At 42.9% G+C, this 22,816-nt stretch overlaps 1 protein-coding gene across 3 annotated transcripts in view; it reads right to left on the bottom strand.

Annotated features, from left to right (window-relative positions):
- Window positions 1-2,851: 2,851 nt before the first annotated feature.
- LOC311228132 (E3 ubiquitin-protein ligase TRIM21-like) overlaps window positions 2,852-22,816 on the bottom strand; it is a 91,584-nt gene continuing 71,619 nt past the window's right edge. Inside the window, exons 14-16 of one of the 3 annotated variants that reach the window (XM_084314045.1) lie at window positions 16,228-16,324; window positions 5,313-5,482; window positions 2,852-5,012 (exon numbers count right to left, since the gene is read on the bottom strand). In XM_084314045.1, the coding sequence (XP_084170171.1) occupies window positions 4,937-5,012; window positions 5,313-5,482; window positions 16,228-16,324 (343 nt within the window). In that variant the 3' untranslated portion in view covers window positions 2,852-4,936. Of the gene's footprint in view, window positions 5,013-5,312; window positions 5,483-11,923; window positions 12,596-16,227; window positions 16,325-22,816 lie in introns of those variants that run through there. The other 2 variants (XM_084314047.1, XM_084314046.1) reach the window with 2 other exon arrangements.

Genomic DNA, 22,816 nt, shown 5'->3' with positions numbered 1-22,816 from the left:
GGGATAAAGGTACATTGTGGAATTTCATTCAGTGCGCGTGCACAAGCGAGGTACAGTGCGTGAGTGACGCCGAGCGTCACCATTACTAACAGAACTTGGTTATAGTTATAACCTAACGTTAAGTAAGGTGAGAACGGAAGAATGGGGCAACTTTCATACTTATGAATGACTGCGGGAGGTGTGACCTGTTGAGGATGCAGGCGCTAACAGAAAAGAATACTGATGTGTTTAGATGTGTTTAGATTCAATAAGTGAATAATGAAGGAGGAAATGATTCTGTGAGTGAAATCGATTAATGTTTTAATGTGAGACAATGGTTTATACCAGTATGCTAGTTAAGACGACACGTTTTTTGAAAAATATATATTAAGGGAATGTTTTGAATATATTTAATGCAAATGTAGGTAATACACTGCATTAGAACATTTTAGATATACTCAGTACGTTTGACTTTGTGCATATACTGTAGGCTAACAAATCAGCTTGATATAAATTTACGTATTAAATACATACATTAAATACATACACATAACACCCATATTTATAAAACACAAGATACATAAAAGTGTACTCCCTTTCACTTCATCAGTACATTTAAAAATCAGAGCTACCATTGGACACACATAAACACATAGAAACGCGTGATTCTGTATAAGTGAGTGGCAGCTGGATAGAAACCAGAAGTGATTGAATATATTCTATTTGTTTTTATTGATGGTTTACTTTAGATAATGTGTGCTCTTGTTATTTGACAATTATGTTGTTGTGTAACTGATTTAGTGTTATTTTAATTTTAGATATAATTGTTAGTACTGGAGCAAAGTGAATTGATCAATGCAACTATTTAGTTTCACTAAGCTTGTAATGATAGGAGACAGTTGAGACAGACACAGACTCTGCTATGGTTTGAAAAATATTCCACCCAAATTGTGAAATAATCCTCACTTGTAAATGAACGGATAGTCCAATCGAGTCTTCACCGAATTAACTTGTATATCTGACTATATTCAATATCCAAACTGTCATAGTTATCATAATCTATGAGGAAAAAACATCCTCCAAATGGTTTATTGGATGACTGTTGTGAGTCCACATCAAATTATGGCATTCAGTTTAAAACAGTAGATAAGTACTGTACAGAGATTGCAACTTACAAATAGATGGAATTGTAAATAGATAGATAGATAGACACATAAGTGTTGATTGCAATATTATAATACAGAAGAGATAGAAAACAATCACACAAGTGGCGACTGAGTTGAGAGGGTAACTAATTTACATATATTGACAATAACTACTCCTAGAGGTGTGAACACTTACTTATGCGACGGTTTGGCTTGACAGAAGAGAGGAAAAATTACTTTAAGGAAAACTATATGTCAGATGAAATGGTTTATGATGTGTTCAATAATGCTGTGCTGAATATATACTTGTGACTGTACTAACCAATTATATTGTGCTGATTATGTGTTTTTAGTAAAGTAGATATGTTTGGTTTACATTGCATGTCAATGAAGATAATATGCTCAAAATTCCGATTTCTGTGCTCATCAGAAATATAATTCATTTAGAAAAAGATTGTTTTGCATATAGTAAACAATAGTTTAGGTCAGTATAATGTTTTCACAGTAGGAACTTGTGGCAGGATGGACCATAAAAAAACTATCTATGTGTCAATTTATAGTTAAATAACTGCTATGCATTGGCAACATTGTATACCTTACGCTTATTATTTTAGATTATTGGAAATGTTTATTTCACATTATAACAGAAGAAATTCTGGCTTTCTTTTAAGTAATATAATACTGTATATTCATATTTTTAAGTCTGGCAACAGCAGTGTATACATGACATGAATGGTGTGGAAGTGGGTATTGGAGTTTCAAATGTTTTATTGATGTGTTATTGGAGTTTAAAATGTTTTTATTGATGTTATAATGTATGATTGTTTATCCCACTGTGCTAATTAAGCTGGTTCTTGATTTGTTTAGTGGATTATAGTATTTAAAAAAAAAAAAAAAAAAGTACACTTTTCAGGTGTGTTGGGTTGATAAGTTGGTAAGTGGTTGTGACATCGACTTGAAGTCAACCAGGTGTAGACCCCGGACATTTTCTTTTTTCAACTGAATATTAAGATCAAATCATATATTCCCAGTAGGGAAATATAGATACTTGTGTAAAGTAGTAGCCCGTTGTGCAAACTACCAATCATGGATTTTCCTTTTTGCTACAGTGTTTCTGATCAACTCTTGCTGTGGCAGTAAGGAAAACGTAAGAGAGAATGGTATGGTGGACAATTTTGATGTCTCCCACCTGTACAGCCTGGCCAAGCTGCGCAGATGGGAGAGAGGAAAATTGTCACCGCAATGGCTTTTGTGGTCATGTGGACTCTGAACTAGACAGAGTCAAAGAGAGGATATCAAAATGGACGGTTGATTAATCCGGATGCTTACAACCTGTCAAAATTATGATGACTAATAGACACAGAAGAAATGCAGATGGGTCCAAATAATTTATGCTAAATCATTCTAACCTTGAAGAGGCCAGTGAATGGTTTCTGAAACAGGGTAAGGGGAGCCACATTGGGAAATGGACAAGGTCCTATAACCTGCCAAAGTTACGGCGACAATGCAAGATTGCACACAAAATTCCATGGGCAAAAAAAGTGAGAGACTATATTAGGAATGTTATGAATAACCAAAACATGTGAATAATTTGTTCTTTTTCTGAGAAAATACAGGTGGAAGTGGCCAGTGGACTAGAAGTATCTTAGATTAGTTTAGAAAATAGGGAACGAAATCCAGGTGCAGAACGAACCAGCATGCTATATGAACAAGAAGACGACAACGAAAACAAAACAGTATCTTTATATTTCTATCACAAATTCTCTCAATAAAAATAATGGTAAAAGAACAACATTTATGCTCAATTTAGAAGAAATTGTTTCTGAAATTACAGTTGTATATATAGTAAAACATGTCTCTTTTTGCCTTGTTCTGCTTCACAGCGTCTCACCGGGAGAACGGAGTCTGTGACAAACGTCCATCGAGTAAAGGCAACAACAGGGTCACCTAACTGAAGGTTTGTGTAAGAGAGACAATAACTATATTAGAAGCAATATAAAAACATGCATACATACACACATACATATACACCACACACAAATTAGGAGTTACATTTTTTCTTCTTCTGCCGAGTACAAAGGAAGTCTCAGAAAAACAATCTGAACAGTAATTTGAATAGGAAATAGGAGAAGCCTACTTAGAGACTGCATCACAGTTCTGGAGCAAAAGAAAAATGGTGAGAAATCTCAACTCGGACAATGACAAAACAGGCCATTAACTCAGCAATGGCAGCGCGCAAATATGCCTCCCCTCAACAAGCGGCGCGGTCCCAACGGGTACGCTGAAAACAGGCCGGTATGGAAGAATGATAATGATTAATTCATTATAGCCAAAGACGGGTAAGACTGCACGGAGAGAAACCCACGGCAACCTAAGGCAGGCACATTCGTGATTACAGGAGCCGTAAAAATCACTGTGAGCAAAGACTCACTGAAAGAGTGAACACAGAGAAGGGGAGGTGAAGAGAGTGAAACACAGAAATTGCAATAGGCATTGAGGACACTATCAACACCGAATAAGTGACATCTCCAGACTCATATCTCTGGACTAATAATGCACCAGACAAAGTGAATAAAAATTCAAAAAGCTTGTGGGATGAAAAATGCAAAAAGCCTTCCTGCAATTAGGTTAGCCCAAAACTGGCAAACTATAATCATATTGACTGAAAATGTTTAATGGCAGGAGAGACAAAATAAATACACAACACACAGAGAGTAAGGCCACTTAAGAGTAGGGCACAAATAAAGTAAGAATAGAAACATGATACAGTGAGAGTTGACATAAAAACAAAGTGAATATGATGTTTGTCGCGGACCCCGTTTGCCTGGTCGGAGCTGGGAAGAGTGCACAGGACAAGAGAGGTAAGTACAAAAAAAAGTGAAATAATAGAAAATTAAGACAAGGTAAAGAAAATTAGGAAATATAAACTAACTTAAATAAAAAGCACAATAGACATAGTATACAATTCAAAATAGCATAGAGTTAGTAATAGGCCAGGTCTGTGCAACTGAGCTGAGGTAATCAAACAGACACTAGAATACACTAATCAGAATAAAATAACACTACAGTGAGAGTCAGCGTCCAGGATGAGTGTGTTAACAGATGAACCATGTATTGTTGAAGACGTGTACAAATAATTTTAGAAACAATAAGTAGGAAATAAGAACGTTGAATCAGAAAATTCTATAAGCAAATGGACAACAGAAAAATGATTCAAAGTGATGGAGAAATAACTAAAAATATAGATTAATTAGCAAAAGAAATAGTTAAACAGGGCTGAGAGAGAAACAGAAACAATCTGGAATAAAAAGTGAAACTATAAAACTGAATATTTAAGAAAGGAAAACCAATTAAGAAAAAGCACACAGACAAGGTTGAATCAAAATATGAAATTAGCTGTACTATAGTTAGTTAAGTATTGTTTTTATGAACACAGAGTGAGAGTAGATAGATTAGGGAACAACTAACATGGCCAAGGAGTTTCTACAAATTATGTGTCCACAAGGAAACTACACAGAGCAGAGAGAAGGCGATCCTCCCAGGCAACCATGCACAGAGGTTCAACGACCCAACACGCCAACAGGGGATGACAAAAGCGTATCAAGAGAGGTGGAGCCAGTGACAAGAGAGGTGGAGCTATATACCACATCGCATCAGAAACTCTGGGGGGCCGAGACGACCTGGTGATCCTGCAACAATTGGCACGATCGCCCACGTGGTCCCAGGGTGGCACACTGCAGGAGGTGGTCCCAGGGTGGCACACTGCACCAGACGACGGATGACAGCAAAGAGGCTGTCATTTAGAGCAGCCCTCAGCCAGAAAGACCATCGGCGGAGAACAACGGTGGAGATCGAGGGCATGGCAGAGAGGAGACACCTGACCGACAGCTGTTGGGAGAAAGAGAGGAGGACTCAGACGGAAAACGAGGGCTTCACTACATTGGATTCTGACGACACACCTGTCAGGGTGCAAAGACATCGAGAGGCCATAGGCCACAAAGAATGACAACTAGACCCAAAAGATACAGCGAGCCTTTATGAAAAATCAAGGAAGCCTCTATCCCGATTGATTGGGGGATAAGATTCACCCCTCAAGAAACAAGAGAGGTAAAAAAAAAAAAAAAATTGTTAAGAAATTTCACATTTCATAAAAAAAAAAATTATAAAATGTATATACTCGCCACTGACATTCCAAAGCGCCAGTCAGGGCCCAACAATGGGGTACCACATCGCCACATCGGGTACCAAGGGACCAGGGAGGAAGCCCAGCTCTCACGGATTGAGAGCTCCGGCCAACGCACTGGCCAGACGGAGGAATCAGGGGGAGGCATCACTAAGGCGACATCAGACAGAGGCACCTGCCCCAAGAGAGGAAGACGTTTGTGTGCCATGAGACGATGTTTGATTGCCTTGCATGACGAAAAACAATATAAGAGAAAAACAATGCTATATTTCTCTTAAAGAGAGGAGATGGACAGATGGACTACAAACACTACAAAATGAACAACGGATGACCATAAGACCAACGACAAAAGAGCGACCACAATTTTTTATTTTTACAAATTAAATTTTATGACGTTTACTAATTTCTTGTATTATTATTTCTTGTATTAATAATGTTAACATTCTTTCTTTATTTCTTTTCTTTATTATCTTTCCCGATATTATTCTTAGTAATATTAACTTGATTGGTAGTTCCTTCTGTTTAAATTGCATTATTATTATTATTTCTGTTATTATGAATTTTAGAAATTACTCTTCTGATTAATATTAATTTTAATTTAAAAAATGTCTAGGAAAACTGAATATAAATGTTATCTTACTATTGATAGGTTACATACATTGAAAGATATTAATGGTTTAATTTAGTTAAGCTAAATATAGGAATAACTTAAAAATAACGGTAACCAATATGGAAAAATACAAATTAGGATATGAGATTAAAACATAAATAATTCTGCTTGTGTGGATCCTATTGATCCACAAGAGAGGAATGAAGTGACAATTTATGTTCATATGGTCAATAGAATTGATATTATCGTGTATTTATGATTAATGGGTTATTCAACATTATCATAGCATTATTCAGAATGGCTAAGCTGAAAACAGACAACAGTTGGCTTGACCGTTGGCTTGATCACACACCCACACACTATCTCACCCCCACACAGAAACCAGTTCTGTTTCGTTATGGCTTCACTCAGCACCAGTTGCATATATCTCGCTTCAGCATATATACACTGAATAAATTTCAAAAATGTACCTTTAAATGCCAGCATTCATCTGGCCACACCCCCATCCGCTTACCTATATAAGCAGGGGTGGTGCCACACACTCATCTCCTTCTCAAATTTCATCACAAGCAACGTGTTGCTCATATGCCCACTTGACGTGGAGAAAAATATTGGCTGGAAGAGCAATGTTTACGAGGAGAGGAAGAACAAGGAGATACGTTGACATCATATCTTTATTTTCTCTCTCACTATTTTCGAGAAAATACGGCGATATTGTCTTCGTCACTGGAGTGTCTGGAAGATGGTGATCATTCTAAAATCCTCCACCGGTTTTCGTATTGGGAGCACGCCGCTGCATGCCTCTCAACTGCAGTTCCTTGCTGTGTTGGTTGGGGTGAAACCTTTCAGGACACAGCTGAACTGTAGGACGCGCCGCTGTTGTGAGAAGCGGTGGGTTTCAGGTTGGGTGAGTACTGTTTGCTTGCGGCTCCACTTGTCTGTTAGTGCTATGGGGGCTAACTGACAATGTTTACGAACACCGGCCCCAGATTAAGGTCTTTTGTTCAGCCTCTTAGGCAGCAGCGGAAGACCTTGATCTGAAGCCCATTATAGTTTAACTAGTGGGCCACGACCATTAACACTGGTGATCCCTGTGTTTTCTGGACGAGTGGATGTCTCTCTGTCACCGTGTTAGGCCCCATCTTTCATATCCAAATGAGAGTATTCCCTCACGAGGAGATATGGGCATAGATGTTCATTAGTGGAAGATCTGTGTTCAAAGTCAGCTACACAGGCCAGTTGGGTATTGTGCTGGCTCCGTCGGGTGTTGGTAAAATCACTGTTGTAAAACTGTGTTAACATCTTGTTTCTCTTTTCTCTTAAAAAGTGAGGAGGGTTTCAGAACGGCGGCCTGTCTGGGTGAGTGTTATATCATTGTGTACAAGTTCAGGTGATAGCTGCTTAGCTTACGTGCTGTTAGCTGCGGCGCTAGCCTGCTGTGATCACTAGGTGGCCTATCTAGGTTAGGCTAGGAAACGTTAGCTTGCTGCTATCGCTGCTTAGCTTACGTGCTAGTGGTGGCCTACTGTTAGCCAGTCAGCTGTTAGCTGCGGCGCTAGCCTGCTGTGATCACTAGGTGAGTAGGTGGCCTACCTGGCTAGGCTAGGAAACGTTAGCTTGCTGCTATCGGCCGAGGCCCAGCGCGGGGTGGCTCCTCGCGCGCCGCCGCGGTTCCCAACTCCCCTCTCCCTCACGGGGAGAGGCGGGGTGGGATTCGAAGCTCCCCTCTGGTCGCGTGCGCCGTTCGCTCGGCGTCTCGCGGGCAGGGGCGGTAGCGACCGACGGTTGGAGCGGCCGTTAGCTTAATGCTACTCTGTTGAACGTGCTTTGATTATAACATGTTTTAAACACTCTTGACTACGACGTCATCTTTGACAGAGGATGTTCGTCGAACCTGCCCTGGGCCAGGACGGCGAGGCCTGCGTCAACAAAGGGGACCGTAGCGACGGGTTGGAGCGGCGACGCTGGCCGGGTCGGCAACACAGAACAGCTGTGTTTACTACGGTGCCTTGAGACTCCACTTCGTTGATCTACGCTCCGGGTAGGCAAGGTTTGGCCAGACCTTGTACACTTCTTCTGGCTTTCCCTTCTAAATGTTTTGTAAATAACGATGTTTTCCAAAACGAGTGTTGCTGCACTACATTTAGGATACGACGCGAGTTATGTGTGAATTGTCTTGTCACTGGTATTTAGCTTCTCCATGCAAATCGGGTTGTTGTTACAGATGTGAAAATGATCTGGTTTGTTGTGTTGAGAAACATCATGTGTGTTTATATGTACCGTGTACTCACAACTAAGGGGGTTAACTAACCTATAAAGCTATGCTTAGTGACAAATGAGTAAAGAATGATTCTTTTCTCAGCCTGTAATGACAATGAACAGTGTGTTCACATATTAACAGGTTTTCCTCTTTTAACTGGCCGTATTAAGGGTAAAGTAGGAGGATTGTGTTTCCCCCCGGTTCCTTGGGGACTTCTTCATCCTCCTATCAGACATGTTGTTGCACTACATTGTGTCACTGTGTGGTAGGGATGCGATGTAACCCTTAGCTTGATTGCTGAGGTTGTGCTAAAACTGCTGGAGAAACTTTATTTTCCTAAAAGAAAAGATTGTTTGGTCGCTTTCGTGTGTGCTTAGCAAGGCCTGTGGCCGATACTAATCGAGAATTATGTATTCTCTCATTATGAAAAAACGGCGTTCCTCTGTCGAGTGTTTTTTGCCATTTTTTGTAGGTGATGATGAGTTGTGTGTGTCATGTGACCTACAACGGGGTTGGACTGGCCACAAAAGCACATGTGTAAGTTTGGTACCGGGGCTCTTGGAGAGCCCTCTCTATTCTGTGTTTTTTCCTTAGTAAAAATCAGATAGCAGGTTAGCTCATGCGCTGTGTGAAGCTGTCAGACGCTTCATGGAGCTGACTATGACTGTGTCATACTCTCTTTTTGTCATTACATCGTATCATGGGTGTGGGGTCGTAAAGGGGTGAACTGGTAACCTTTCCTCCCCCTTTTTTCTGTTGGTCAGGGGTAAACCCACCTGTCCTTCAAGGTTCCTGTCATGTTGCGGTTGGGCACGTTACAGGGTGAGGGGGGGGGGGGGGAGGGAGGGAGTTTCTTGGTCCCACGGCCTGGAATATTGGGCGTGTGCACCGCAGAAATTCCCCCGCCATAGAGTACGTCACCGTGCGCGTCTCTGTTGGTAGGACTTCCGTGTGCTGTTCAGGTCCATGTGATGGATCTGTTTCGGGGGGTGGTCAGGGCTCCTCCTCACCAAGCTCCTATTCGGGCCTTCTGTGAGTTGGGACTCCTTCCGTGAGGAGGGAGCCTCCTTCAGAGTACAGAGCCTCCTCCTCAGATTGTCAAGGTGAGTGGACCCTCTAGAAGGAGTCCTACTCTATTGTGTATGTATTCGATTCAATTCGATTATTGAGTGTGTATGGGTTCAGTGCCTCCTCCCCGGAGAGCCCTAAAACCAATTTTTTACATGGCTCAACGTGCAATATATTCTTTTCAATCTGTACAGCTCACGTGGGAAGTCTCTCTGGGGATTCCTGTCTCCTTCCTATGGGAGGGTGGTGGGATGTAAAAATGTGACCAATTTTTACCCCCGGCTGTGTAGACTGGGATACATACTGTTGGTGCTTCCTTCTTTTCTTTTAAAAAGGGTTGGAGTTAGGAAGCATCGCACCCCTCTTGTCGTTCCCCTGGGCGCCTTGGGGATTCAATGACAGGTCTAAATAGCCTGTTCATTGATGGGGGTGTGTCCCGACGCACGTATAGTGCTAGCTCGGGGTGTTCTGTAAACAGGCGACTGACTGGCACGCCTTGGTTGCTTGAGGTTAAAACGGCGTTTTTATAAAGCAACTGGGATGGAGGTTTTTCCTCTTCCGACGACCAAATCCGACGACCTGGTTTTGGTTATCGACGGATTCTCGTTCATATCTGGGGGATGATGACGGAATGGATCTGAACATATGTAGAGGGGTCTCACGCCCTGGGGGTGGGCCACCGGGCGCGGTTCGCCCGAACGTCTGGGTGGCGCCTTCTTTTCATGTTTAAGATCAACACGCATATCTGCCCCTTCTCCTCGAGTAGGCATGCCGGCGTGGTTAGGGCACGAGACTGGTTCTGGTCACGCTGGTCCGGATCAGTTGAACCCGTTGTCCGCCGGGGATGCAGATCTGCTGTTCTGGTACCCTGAGGGACTTGGGCTTTTTTCAGGGGGAAAAATGCCAGGTCGGTCCGGGTGTCACAGGGTTAAGCACTATGGAGACCCTGGTTGGGTACGTTTTTTACTCGGCACTGTCGTAATGACTTACGGCCATGCCAACCTGTACACGCTCGATCTCGTCAGATCTCGGCCGCTACACAGGTTGGTCCTGGTTAGTACTTGGTTGGGAGACTGCCTGGGAATACCAAGTACGGTGTGCTTGGGGCTGGTTCTCCATTATTTTTCGCTCCTCTCTCACGCATGGCGAAGAGGGGCCCGTTGGGGTGGTCTTTGACCTCCTCTGGTGACCCTGTGCTTCCCGTATCGCTGGGCCCGGTCCGAAGTAATGTTTCGTCGACCCGTAGGCCTGGGTTAACCCTTTTTTGAAAAACTGAAACACTTGTACTGCGGTATAGCCGGTGTATACCCGCAGGTGTGTTTTGGAGTTTTTTCTTGAGGGGTTATAGGAACAACCACCGCATTGAGTAACACCAAGGTGGTTGATTCCCTGGTGTGTTGGAGCAGTATCAACTCCCGGGTTCACCGGTTGAGGGTGCCCCTGCACGTTCATGACGTCTGCCAATCGTGTCAGCCTTCTCTGCCTCAACCCCTCTGGGTGGGTTTTTTTTAAATGGAGGCTTGGTCATGCAACACCGCCAGCTTACGCCCCTTCCGCCGGGGCGGCTGTGTTCAGCTGTCCCCTCTGGCACCTGTCTCGTCCGCAGTCTCCAGGCTAGGGTTAACAGCCTGTTGCCTGGTTTTTCCCCGGTGCGCTGCCTGCTTCCGTTGGTTAACCTTTTTTGTGTGCTTATGGCCATGCTGACTGCCTGTTCTGCAGGGTCAGTGTGCCAGGCGGTGTACTATTGGGGGGACAGGGCCCGCTCGGCTGAGGGGCCTTTGTCCGAATACGCTGGCGATGTGGGGGGCGGGGTCACTAAGTGCCCACCTGGTGGGGTCTTGATGCTGGCATAATGGACTTCTCCGGGCCCCTGTTCCAGGGGGGTCCAGTCCCTTTGGTGGGTCTGGGTCTTCCTTCGCGCTCCGCTGCTACGGCCTTGCCACGGGGTTGGGTTTACCCTTGACCCCGTGATTCTGGGGGCAGTAACGAGGTTGTTCCCTCCGTTCGTTCCCGGGTGGCATGCGGGTTGTGCGTGTGTGTAGTCGTGGGGTCAAGCCACGGTCTGCTCACCCTGTGCGTTGAGTTGCTTGAGTGCCTCTTCGCACGGTCGGGTCCGTCGCCCTCCCATGAAGCCCCCAATAGGGGGGGTGCCCTCCATTAGGGGGGGTCGGGGGGGCTCGGTCCTCCCTGATCTGATGGTTGTGGGGGGCCTCAGCGGGGTGTATTTGTCGGGCTATGGCTCTCACTCAGCTCCTGTTATGCAACTGGTGCTGAGCGAAGCCATAACGAAACAGAACGTAAGGTTATGTATATAACCAAGTTCTGTGAGTTATGGTGCGCTCAGCACCAGGACGCCGCTGCGGCCCTTGATTTTTCATTGTGGTGAAATTTGTTGGGAAGGAGATGAGTGTGTGGCACCACCCCTGCTTATATAGGTAAGCGGATGGGGGTGTGGCCAGATGAATGCTGGCATTTAAAGGTACATTTTTGAAATTTATTCAGTGTATATATGCTGAAGCGAGATATATGCAACTGGTGCTGAGCGCACCATAACTCACAGAACTTGGTTATATACATAACCTTACGTTTTGTTGTATACCTGATGAACGAACTACACACACACACACACACACACACACACACACACACACACACACACACACACACATACACACACACACACACACACACACACACACAGACAGAAACCCAGGGTGGGGCCCTGACCCACCCCTGATCACAAGAGCATTGTTGTTAAAAACCTGTTTATCAAAGAAACCTTTGTAATACGTGTGATTTGGAGCAGCTCATTTTTGATGAGAAGAGGGGTCAACAATTTAGATAAAAACCCTGTTTGACCATTGTAAGGGACTCAGTCTAGCCGAGGCTGGGTCATGGATGGACGTCTTGTTACTGTGCTGTGGAAACCATGCTTGTATGCTGCATTAAATCACTTTCTTCACCAACTGAGCCATTGCCTCTGAAAACCATCTCCAGTCTGAATTCCTCTTGAAACCAGCGCCTACTCTCATCAAATGATACTTCAATAGCCTATCATATGAAGTGGACAAGTGGTGTGTATATAGCTCCATCATTCTATCATATAAAGTGGTGTAGATAGCTCCATCATTCTATCATAATGAAGTGGTGTAGGTAGCTCCATCATTCTATCATATGAAGTGGTGTAGATAGCTCCATCATTCTATCATATGAAGTGGTGTGATGACAAGAGGTCCGTCGTTCTTCCCAGTCTTATTCGTACAGGGGCTGAAGAAAGGATAGATGTTCTCTCTAAAGGTGTCGGAGAACGTGTAGATATGGCGCTTGGCATCCACATTGTAGAAGGACACCTGTGGAAATTATAGATAGATAGATAGATAGATAGATAGATAGATAGATAGATAGATAGATAGTGAGTGAGAAAATGGTTAAATTTTGAAGAGTAAGTACTTCCTGATCCTAACTTAGAATAATAAGACAGGATAGGTTAGTGTTGTCGTAGACACATTTGAAAATGGCTTCTGCTCCAACGTTGAGGCTGCTTCCCATCCTTGTCATATCATGCTAAACCCCAACCATGATTCAAGGGGATCCCACCTTGAAGTTTCAAGTTCAAGTTTCTTTAATATAGTTGTCATACAGAAGTACAGAATACTTTTATACAAAATGCTTCTTACTGTTACGCTCCAGAGACTGTGCAAGACAAGATAAGTATGAAATAAAATAACATAGTATAGTATGTAAATTAGAAGTAAAAAAAATTAGGTCACAGTGTTCAGTATAGACATATGTACAATGTTCGATGCAGAATAGACGTAACTGAGTTACCATATAATATACAATACTATGCAGTGTACTAATATACAATACTATATAGTGCAAGGCAGAAATGGGATGAGGTGCAATTTAGGTACAATTTACAGTAGGTGTACGAGTTGTAGTGCAAATCCTTTATCAATAAATATAAAGTGTGTTTGTGTGATCTAAAGTGTGGAGAGTGGGTGCTGCAGTGTGTTGTTTGTTTAAGTGTGGGTGTGTGTGCTGTGTGCATTTGATGGTTGTTGCATAGTGTTTATTGTTCGTTTAGCAGCCTGATGGCCTGGGGATAGAAGCTTCTTCTGAGTCTTTCTGTGCTCGCCTTAAGACTCCGGTATCGCTTGCCTGACCGCAGCAGTTCAAAGAGGCAGTTGTTCGGGTGGCTCGAGTCCTTAATAATTCTCTTAGCCTTCCCCCTGCACCGCTTGTTGTAAATGTTCTGGAGGGTGGGACGCCCCCCTCCAATTGTGCGTTCGGCTGAACGTGTCACTCTTTGTAGTCTGCTACGGTCTTGTGCAGTGCTATTCCCAAACCAGGAGGTGATGTTGCCAGTCAGGATGCTCTCTATTGTACATGAGTAGAAGTTCCTAAGGATCTTCTGACTGACTTGGAACTTCCTTAGGCGCCTGAGGAAGTAGAGGCGTTGTCGTGCCTTCTTCACAACACTGTCAATGTGTGTGGTCCATGTCAAGTCCTCGGATATGTGGGCTCCGAGGTACTTGAAACTGTTCACTCTCTCAACCGGTGCCCCGTCGATGCTGAGGGGGCTGTAGTCCTTGACCCCCGACCTCCTGAAGTCCACAATCATCTCTTTTGTTTTGCTGACGTTCAGGGAGAGGCAGTTCTCCTGACACCACTGTGACAGATTCTCTACCTCTTCCAGGTAGGCCCTCTCGTCGTTGGCAGAGATCAGGCCCACCACTACTGTGTCATCAGCAAATTTGATGATTGTGTTGTTGTTCCGCTGTGCCACGCAGTCATGTGTGTACAGGGAGTAGAGGAGGGGGCTCAGAACACAGCCCTGGGGGGCCCCTATGTTGAGCGTGATGGATGAGGAGGTGCAGTTGCCTGCTCTTACCACCTGGGGTCTGCCCGTCAGGAAGTCCAAGACCCACTGGCAGAGGTCATAGTTCAAGCCCAGGTCCCTGAGCTTGGCTATGAGTTTGGAGGGGACTATGTGTATTGAATGCTGAGCTGTAGTCGATGAACAGCATTCTCACATAGTTCCCCTGCCTCTTGTCCAGGTGTGATGCTGCTGTGTGCAGCACATGGGCTATGGCGTCCTCCGTGGACCTGTTGGGGCGATATGCAAATTGCAGGGGGTCCAGGTTGATGGGGAGGGAGGAACAGATGTAGCCCTTCACTAGCTTCTCAAAGCACTTCATGGCTATGGAGGTGAGGGCTACAGGGCGGTAGTCGTTGAGGCAAGCGGGCATAGATTTTTTGGGTACAGGGATGATGGTGGACTTCTTCAGACAGGTGGGGATGACAGCCTGTTCCAAGGACAGGTTGAAGATGTCAGTGAATACCGGGGCCAGTTGGTCGGCACAGACTTTTAGGACGCGGCCGGGGATGCCGTCCGGTCCTGCTGCCTTCCTGATATTCACTTTTTTAAAGATCCGTCTCACCTCATGCTCTGTTACCCTGAACACTGAGTCTCCATCAGCAGACCCCCCCCCCCCCCATTGCCGTGGTTTGTAGGCTGGTGTTGTTATTCACAGCCTCAAACCTCGCATAGAAGGAATTGAGATCATTTGCTAAGGAGATGTCACTGTTCAGTTTGAGGGAGGTGCCTTTGTAATCTGTCATTGTTCTGAGGCCCTGCCACATGCCTCTAGAGTCAGCCTGTTCAAACTGAAGTTCAACTTTATCCCTGTAACGCCGTTTTGCCTCTATTACTGCTCTCCTGACGTTGTATCTTGCCGTCTTGTGTTCTTCCATGTTGCCTGTCACCAGCCCGGTGTTGTAGGCTGATGTGCGCACTTTCAGAGCTTCACGGACGGATTTATCTACCCAGGCTTTTGATTTGGGTAGATTCTAATTGTGGTAGAGGGGATTGTTTCTTCTACCAGAGTACAGACAAAGTCAAGCACCGTTTCAGTGTATTCGTTAATATTGGCTGTGTTATCACGGAATACCCTCCAGTCTGTGCATTCTGTGAACGGCCCTTCTAAGGTGTCTCTCCTCCACATTGCCTGTGGTGCTTTTTTCCTATTGCTAGGTTTTTTGTGAGTTTTTCCTTACCTTCACTGGGGTATGTCTGGGAGTGTTGCATTTATTTATTTTACATTTATTTTGGATTTCATGGTGATTTTTTTATTCTTGATTTATTGTGATGTTTCTTCTTGACTTGTTTAAACAAGACTTGTCCGGCCCATGGGGACATTAACTTGTGATTTCAGGCTTTCCACTGTTGATTGTACGGTAGCACTACTTTACTCTGTCGATTCTATTTTATTGCACTGCACTTTGCATCATTTTCCTTTACTTTGTATTGCACTGCACTATTGCATAATTTGACTATGTACTCTATTCTACTATTTTATTACACTGTACTATTTTACTCAGTCTATTACCTTTTATTACAGGTTCAAAACTGTCAGGTATTAAACTGTGTAGGACCCAGGCCTAGAACTGCGCCCTCAGAGGGAGGTTTGCCCTGAGTGGGAGGTTTGAAGGGTCAAAGTAAGTGGGTATCAAACAGGAGGGAAGACTGTCAAGTTTTAAACTGTAGATAACAAACAGAGAAGGTAAAGACGACTTTAAACTGTTAAACCGTAATCTAGAACAATTTTATTGCACTGTAAAAAACTGATTTTATATGTCTGCACTTTATGTGCATTATTTTACTCTGTCTATTTTATCTTACTCTTTTGATTATTGTCTATTTAAAACTGAATCAAACTATAAACAAGGTGGCCTGTTGGGATGTTAGATCTTAATGTGAAAAACTGTGATTTTATATGTCTGCACTTTATGTGCTCATTTTAGTCTTTTTTCCCTGTTGTGAAGCACTTTGAGCTGCAGTTTCTGTATGAAAGGTTATTATATTATTATTATTATTATTATTTACAAATACATTTGATTTGATTTGTTTCACATAATCAAAATAACTATACAGTTCCATAGTATATACTGCATCCAAACAACATTTCCCATACCGCACCTGTCCTTTCTCATAGTCCACGAAGACACCGATCTTTTGTGGTCGGAGGGTGAGGGGGACTTCTGTGGAAGGTTCCGTGCGAAATGCATACCTGTTCCTGAAGAGAGGAGAAGTTGGACGGAGCTCTATTATGTAAGAGTGTAGCAGCACACATACAAATGCTCACAAATATACACACAACAATACACACACACACACACAAGTTTACGTCGATCACTTTTGCGGACTTTGGGTCTCATTCACCAACGGACTTAAGACAAAAGATCAGACAAAATGTTGTCCTAGCTCCACTTAAGGCATTTTCGTGGCGATTTTGGGATTCACCAACGGTCCCTTCTCCTTGATTCGGTCTTAACTAAGAGCAGGGTTTAGGAGCACTGAAGACCAGTCATAAGTCGGACAGACGACTGGTGTGCGCCGTGTTCAACCTCTTCCACCTGAAATTACATTGTGTCATAAATCAATTTCCCCAGAATGTTCTATAAAAGTCCGGTTTAACGTTAGAATGGAGTAAGTCGCATGTGACACAGCTGCTCACCCGTTATTTTTTTTTCGTTTTAAAAACATATTTATAAACCATCAATGCGTTTAAAACTTGACGCATATATCAACTGAGATTATCAACTAACTATATTGACCAAAATAATCGAGATGTCACCTAAGAGAGGCAAAACGAGTGCAAAACCAGTCGCAGAGGACCCGCCTAAGGAAGCAGGATACGTGCGGAAAATAGCAGAGAATATAGACGTGATAGTGGCCCCTTCAAGTTCAACCCATACAAATACCTCCGCAGACACCGAATATATCATCCGGGAAATGAAAAATGAAATGAAAAAAATGGAGAAGACAATAACCCAAAAAGTAGATGATATCAAAGAATCTATCGAATGCAAAATAGAAGCGCTAAGAGTGGACGCCGAGACACATATTAAGCGCACCGCGGCACTGGAAACAGGTATGGAAGTCCACCAACAAAATTTCGTTCGGATCTACAAAGACGTAGATGATATCAACGTTAACCTAACTGCTGAGATGAAGGGAAACTACAAAGAACTCAATACGGAGCTCAACGATATAACGATGGAGCTTAAGCGAATCATTGAAGAACAGAAAGCCAAAATATTCGAGATGGAATATCAAAGACGCAAGCTGAATATTCGTATAGTCGGTCTGGACGAGTCGGTGAGCTGCGCACACCCTGAAGAGTTTGCGACAGAATTACAGAAAATCTTGGGACCAGCGATCCTTCCTAAAGTACCCGAGGTGGAGCAGTGCTACAGATTGGGGACCCGATCCAGTGACAATAACGTTAGACCCAGAGTGATATTGGTTACCCTGCGCCAAGTCAGAATAAAAGAAATTATTATTCGTGAAACTCGTAGGATGAAAGGCAATCTGAAATACAAGGATATATCAATACACTGTTTTGAAGATTATTGTCGTGAGGTAGTGGACCTGCGAGCCAAGTTCAAGACGGTGATGTCTCAACTCTATCTGGAGAAATACAGACCCCTATTAATATACCCTGCAATACTTCGCATCGTCGATAAACAAGGAGCAAGGGTTTTCCTCAACTCGCCTGAAGATGCAGCCAAATACATGGCAGCACAACACGCAGGATAGTGTATAAATGGCCTTTTAATCTCTGTTATGCATGGACACCATATAGTATAAACTTTAATGAACCGATGATTTGGGACAGAGAGACCTACGAGCTCAGAGTTATTGAATGTTTTCCCCGTTGGGCTTCTATTATTGCGGACATATTGGATTCAAAATTGGAACGATACAGAGAAGATGAACATGGCGTTGAAGCAATCCTTATTTTAAGAGTATGGAATTCTAACAACACTCCAGAACATACTGGAACATTCGAACACTGTAAAAACGACATATTGGAATAATCTAGAACATCTAAAACATTCTTTAATATAGGGAACATTCTGGAATAACAGCAATACGTGGCCAGACATACTACCAGAAGCCCTTCGGGGGAATAACCAACAGCATCTAGCTGCAGAACCACAGAACCATCACAGCAGCGGCCGGCTGGAATAACATTCTTCACAACGGATCATCGCCCACCCCTGGCCAGGGGAAATGCTGCATATACGTATTTAAAAACCGCTTTTTATTAATTGGAAATATTTCCACTACTTCTCCAATTTATACTTTAGATGTTTAAGCATAGCAAAGCTCTTTTAAGATCTAAGTTAATGTTCTCTTCCTTTTACTTGTTTTTTTTCTTCTGTTTTCTCTGATTTATTGAGGTTCTCTTTTCAGTTCAATACCTCCATATTATTCATGGGTTATTATAAATTACACAAGTTCATATAAAATGTAAGTGATTAGGGCATGATAATTGAAGCTTATTTTTGGTCTTTATTTTTAGTTTTATCTTATTTTAATTTTAATTTAACGGGAAAGTGGCCAAGCCACAGTTGACATTCTACTTATGGTAGAATTTAGAGTGTTAGATCCTATGGTATACATAGGAATGTTAAGGATAATTGGATCATTCTGGGATATCCGGTGGTTTAAGGGAGGGAGTCATACGCAAAGGTTGTGTTCATGGAACACAATCCTGTACGACTCTCGGTGGGAGGGGAGGGAAGGGGATTTTTATTTGTATATATGTATGTTTTTAAGCTCGGCTCTCAACGGGACCTCACTAGTTGGATGTATATCTATTATTGCCTCGCACTCCAGAAGCATTACCAAAAACTACACTACAACATGTATAGATTATGGCTAGTTTGAATATAATGATCTGGAACACCGGGGGAATAAATAACCAACTCAAACGCAAAAGCGTGCTCACACTGATGAAAAAAGAACAGGTGGACATTGCTCTGCTAAGCAAAACGCACATTCTAGAGAAAGACATAGATAAGTTAGCGGACAACACATATCATAATATTAGTCACTCTTCTATTGGTACGAGAACTCGGGGTGTAGCCATAGTCGTTAAACGTAAGTTGAATATTGAATTAAAGGGAGTATGGTCTGATGTAGAAGGTCGGATAACTATAGCTAAGATTGTACACAAGAACAGGAAAATAGCGTTGGTAGCGGTATACGCCCCAAATTTGTACGAAGAGGATTTAGACATTCCCGATTACTCATTTATAATAGGTGCGGATTTTAATGCCATTTGGAATCCAAGGATGGACAAATCTTACCTCGCCTTTTCCAGCGAACAAAAGAATTCATCTAATGCATTAAAGGATTGGTCGAAGATTGCAGGTGTAAATGACTTATGGCGATCACTTAATCCCACGACCCGAAAGTACTCTTGTCGATCTGCGAGACATAACACATTATCCAGAATAGATTATGTCTTTGCATCCCCGAGACTATTTGATAATTATGAAGTGGAAATGATACCCAACGCACTATCAGATCACTGTTATTTACTCCTAAAAGGAACATTTGGTATACTATCTTCCCGAGCCCCAAGATGGCGATTTAACTCGATGCTGCTTAATAACAAGGAATTCATTACACAACTCAAAGAAGCTCTTATAGTATTCCTACGGGAGAATGCAAACTCGGTGCAAGACCCCAGAATAATATGGATGTCGGTAAAGGGAATGATCAAAGATTTCACTGATAGCTTTTCCTTCAAAATGCGCAAGAATCAATGCACAAAACTGGCTGGAAACGCTTTACTCAACGTTATTTAATTCTTTAAAATACAACAACTCAACTCGACTAGAAAATCAAGTTAACGTACTAAAAATAGAGATCAATGCCATATACAGACAACAATCGGAAATACAAATACGCAGCACAAGACAACAGCAGTACTCCCAAGGTTCTAAACCTAGTCACCTATTAGCCATGCGATTAAGAATTAATGCAACATTTGCAGATAGAACTACCATTAGAGCACAACAAGTACTTGAAACAGACCCTGAAAAAATAAACGATACATTCAAAGAATTCTACTCCGACTTATATAAATCAGAAACGACCTTCGATCAAAACAAAATGGACACATATCTTAATCAAATTATTCTCCCTAAACTTTCAGAGGATGACGCTAAACAGTTAGAAACACCGATCACACTAGAGGAACTCAAGAAGGCCATATCCGAAATGCAAAGTGGTAAGGCTCCTGGTAGAGACGGTATCCCACCAGAAATGTACCTTTCTTGTTGGGACATAATTGGAACCCTTATTACTAAATATGATCTTATACTCAGTCAAGGAGGGGAACTTCCATAAGAATGACAATATTGCACTCATAACAGTCCTCCTTAAAAAAGACAAAGACCCCAACGAGTGCGGTAGTTATAGACCTTTAAGCCTCCTCGGAACCGATATCAAACTGTACTCTAAGGTATTAGCCATCAGATTACAAAAGCATATGACGTCTTTAGTTCATCCGGACCAAACTGGCTTCATAAGAGGCCGCCTGATCACTGATAACATAAGATGAATACTGCACGTACTAGATGCCGACAAGGACGACACCATACCTAAGGCGATGCTGTCCCTGGATGCTATGAAAGCCTTTGACAGGCTGGAATGGTCGTATCTATGGGCAGTATTAGAAAGGATGGGGTTAGGAAAAGGATTCATTGATATGATTAAAGTATTATACAAAGACCCATCGGCCATGATTACAACAGGTACAATCATCTCCAAAATCTTTCCGGTATCACGCTCAGCCAGACAGGGTTGCCCTCTTAGTCCCGGACTATTCGATCTATCATTAGAGCCTTTAGCACAATATATAAGACAATCCCAATCCATAGAACCAATCGTAATCAATAAAATTAGTTTATATGCGGACGACGTAATATTGTTCATGCAAAACCCCAACACCACATTGCCTCATCTGCTCAAGTTGATTGAGAACTTTGGTGATTTATCGGGATTTAAGATAAATTGGCCGAAGTCGGCTTTCCTTCCACTTAACACCCCTGCAAAAAAAGATATAACCCTCCCAGGAGAGATACCTATGGTAAAACATTTTAGATGCTTGGGAGTGGAAATATTCCCCACCATAAGACAAACGGTGAAGCACAATTACACAAAAATCCAAAACAAAATCAAAGACGACTTTGATAGGTGGGCAAAACTTAAAAACTCAGTACAGGCACGGATATCAATAGTTAAGATGGATGTACTACCTAGAATCAACTTCTTCAGTTCAATGCTACTGTTACCCCCTCCAGAGGGTTACTGGAAAAGATTACACTCCTCCACATACAAATTTATTTGGAATAACAAACCACCACGTATAAAAAGATCCACCGCACAGAGAAATAAAGCAGACGGTGGCATGGCATTTCCAGATTTTTTCCACTATTTTAAGGCGTACACATTAAGACCATTGACAACATGGTTTGATCCCCAAGCATTAGTATCCTGGAGAAAATTAGAAGAAAACATAGTAGCCCCACATAGACTGAAGGACATAGCATACACTAAACTACCAATCAAGCACTGTGAACGGAAATTTGGCCCCATAATTACTCATGCGATCCGGATATGGCGTGTGTAACTGAGGGGTACAATTCCCTGACTGTATTGATAAGTATGGTATCATTAAACCACTACCGCTTTATGTACTTTAACTACTGGCCATACAGTACACAATATATGAATATGATGAACACTTCCCACAATGAAATCGGTTCCAGTCAAAGGTATTAATCAAGTATTTAATGGAGCAAAAGGTACATATGATACTTATATTACATTTGATTGCACTTGTAAGGCAAATGAGTATTCGTAGGCAAATCAACACTGAATGTCCATTCTCTGGTTACGCAGGAGGCAAGTATACAACCTGGCTCTTAGGGAATTATATCTATGGTACACTTAATGATATAGCGGGATATACTGGAAGGGGTCCTCTCGGTTGTAAGCCGGCAGGGGGGGTAGGAGAGCTGTCGGTAGTAGAACGTCTGGTCAACGATATCTAGGGAGACTTCGAGTACAGAAGACAGTGCGATAGACTCTTGATCCGCAGACGAATACAGCTTGGTTCTCTTGTAGGCTGTAGCTCCACAGTGAAGAAAGCTAGGCGGCCTCAGGCTCTCTGAGCGCCGACTCGACCTTGACTCCTCTCGGGGGTAAATCCAACACTCACAGGCGTCGGCGATTATCCGCTCCACAAATCACAGTACCAAAGCAAATATATATTCCAGCCGCACAGGGCTATGCAGACGTCGGGTAGGTAATCCAGTGTACATGTCCATTCGGTCCTCGCCTAGATCTCCTCGGATGAAAGCGCCATGTGGTCGGCCCAGCCTGGATAAGAATCTAGCTAACACGAGGAAGCGTTGGAGATGCTGGTCACTTTAGAACTCTAACCGCACGATGCACCATACACAATAGACTATTATTAACTTAATAGAAATACGTCGCACTCGACGGTACAGTGCCAAACTCTGACAATTCAGTTATTAATTCTCAGTGCTATTCTGGGGCCAAACAGGCCATACTTCACCGCACGTCGTATCGTGGGTGAGGCTTCACGTTGGTTACTAAGTTTCTGACTAAGTGCCTCTATATTCACTTGCGCCTATATTTATATGCACGGTGAACAAATAGTGCCACTCTCATTTCTGTC

This window comes from Notolepis coatsorum (assembly GCF_963971535.1).
Source record: "Notolepis coatsorum genome assembly, chromosome: 1".
In the NCBI taxonomy this organism is placed as follows: domain Eukaryota; kingdom Metazoa; phylum Chordata; class Actinopteri; order Aulopiformes; family Paralepididae; genus Notolepis; species Notolepis coatsorum.
This window is presented reverse-complemented; position numbering and strand designations above follow the sequence as displayed.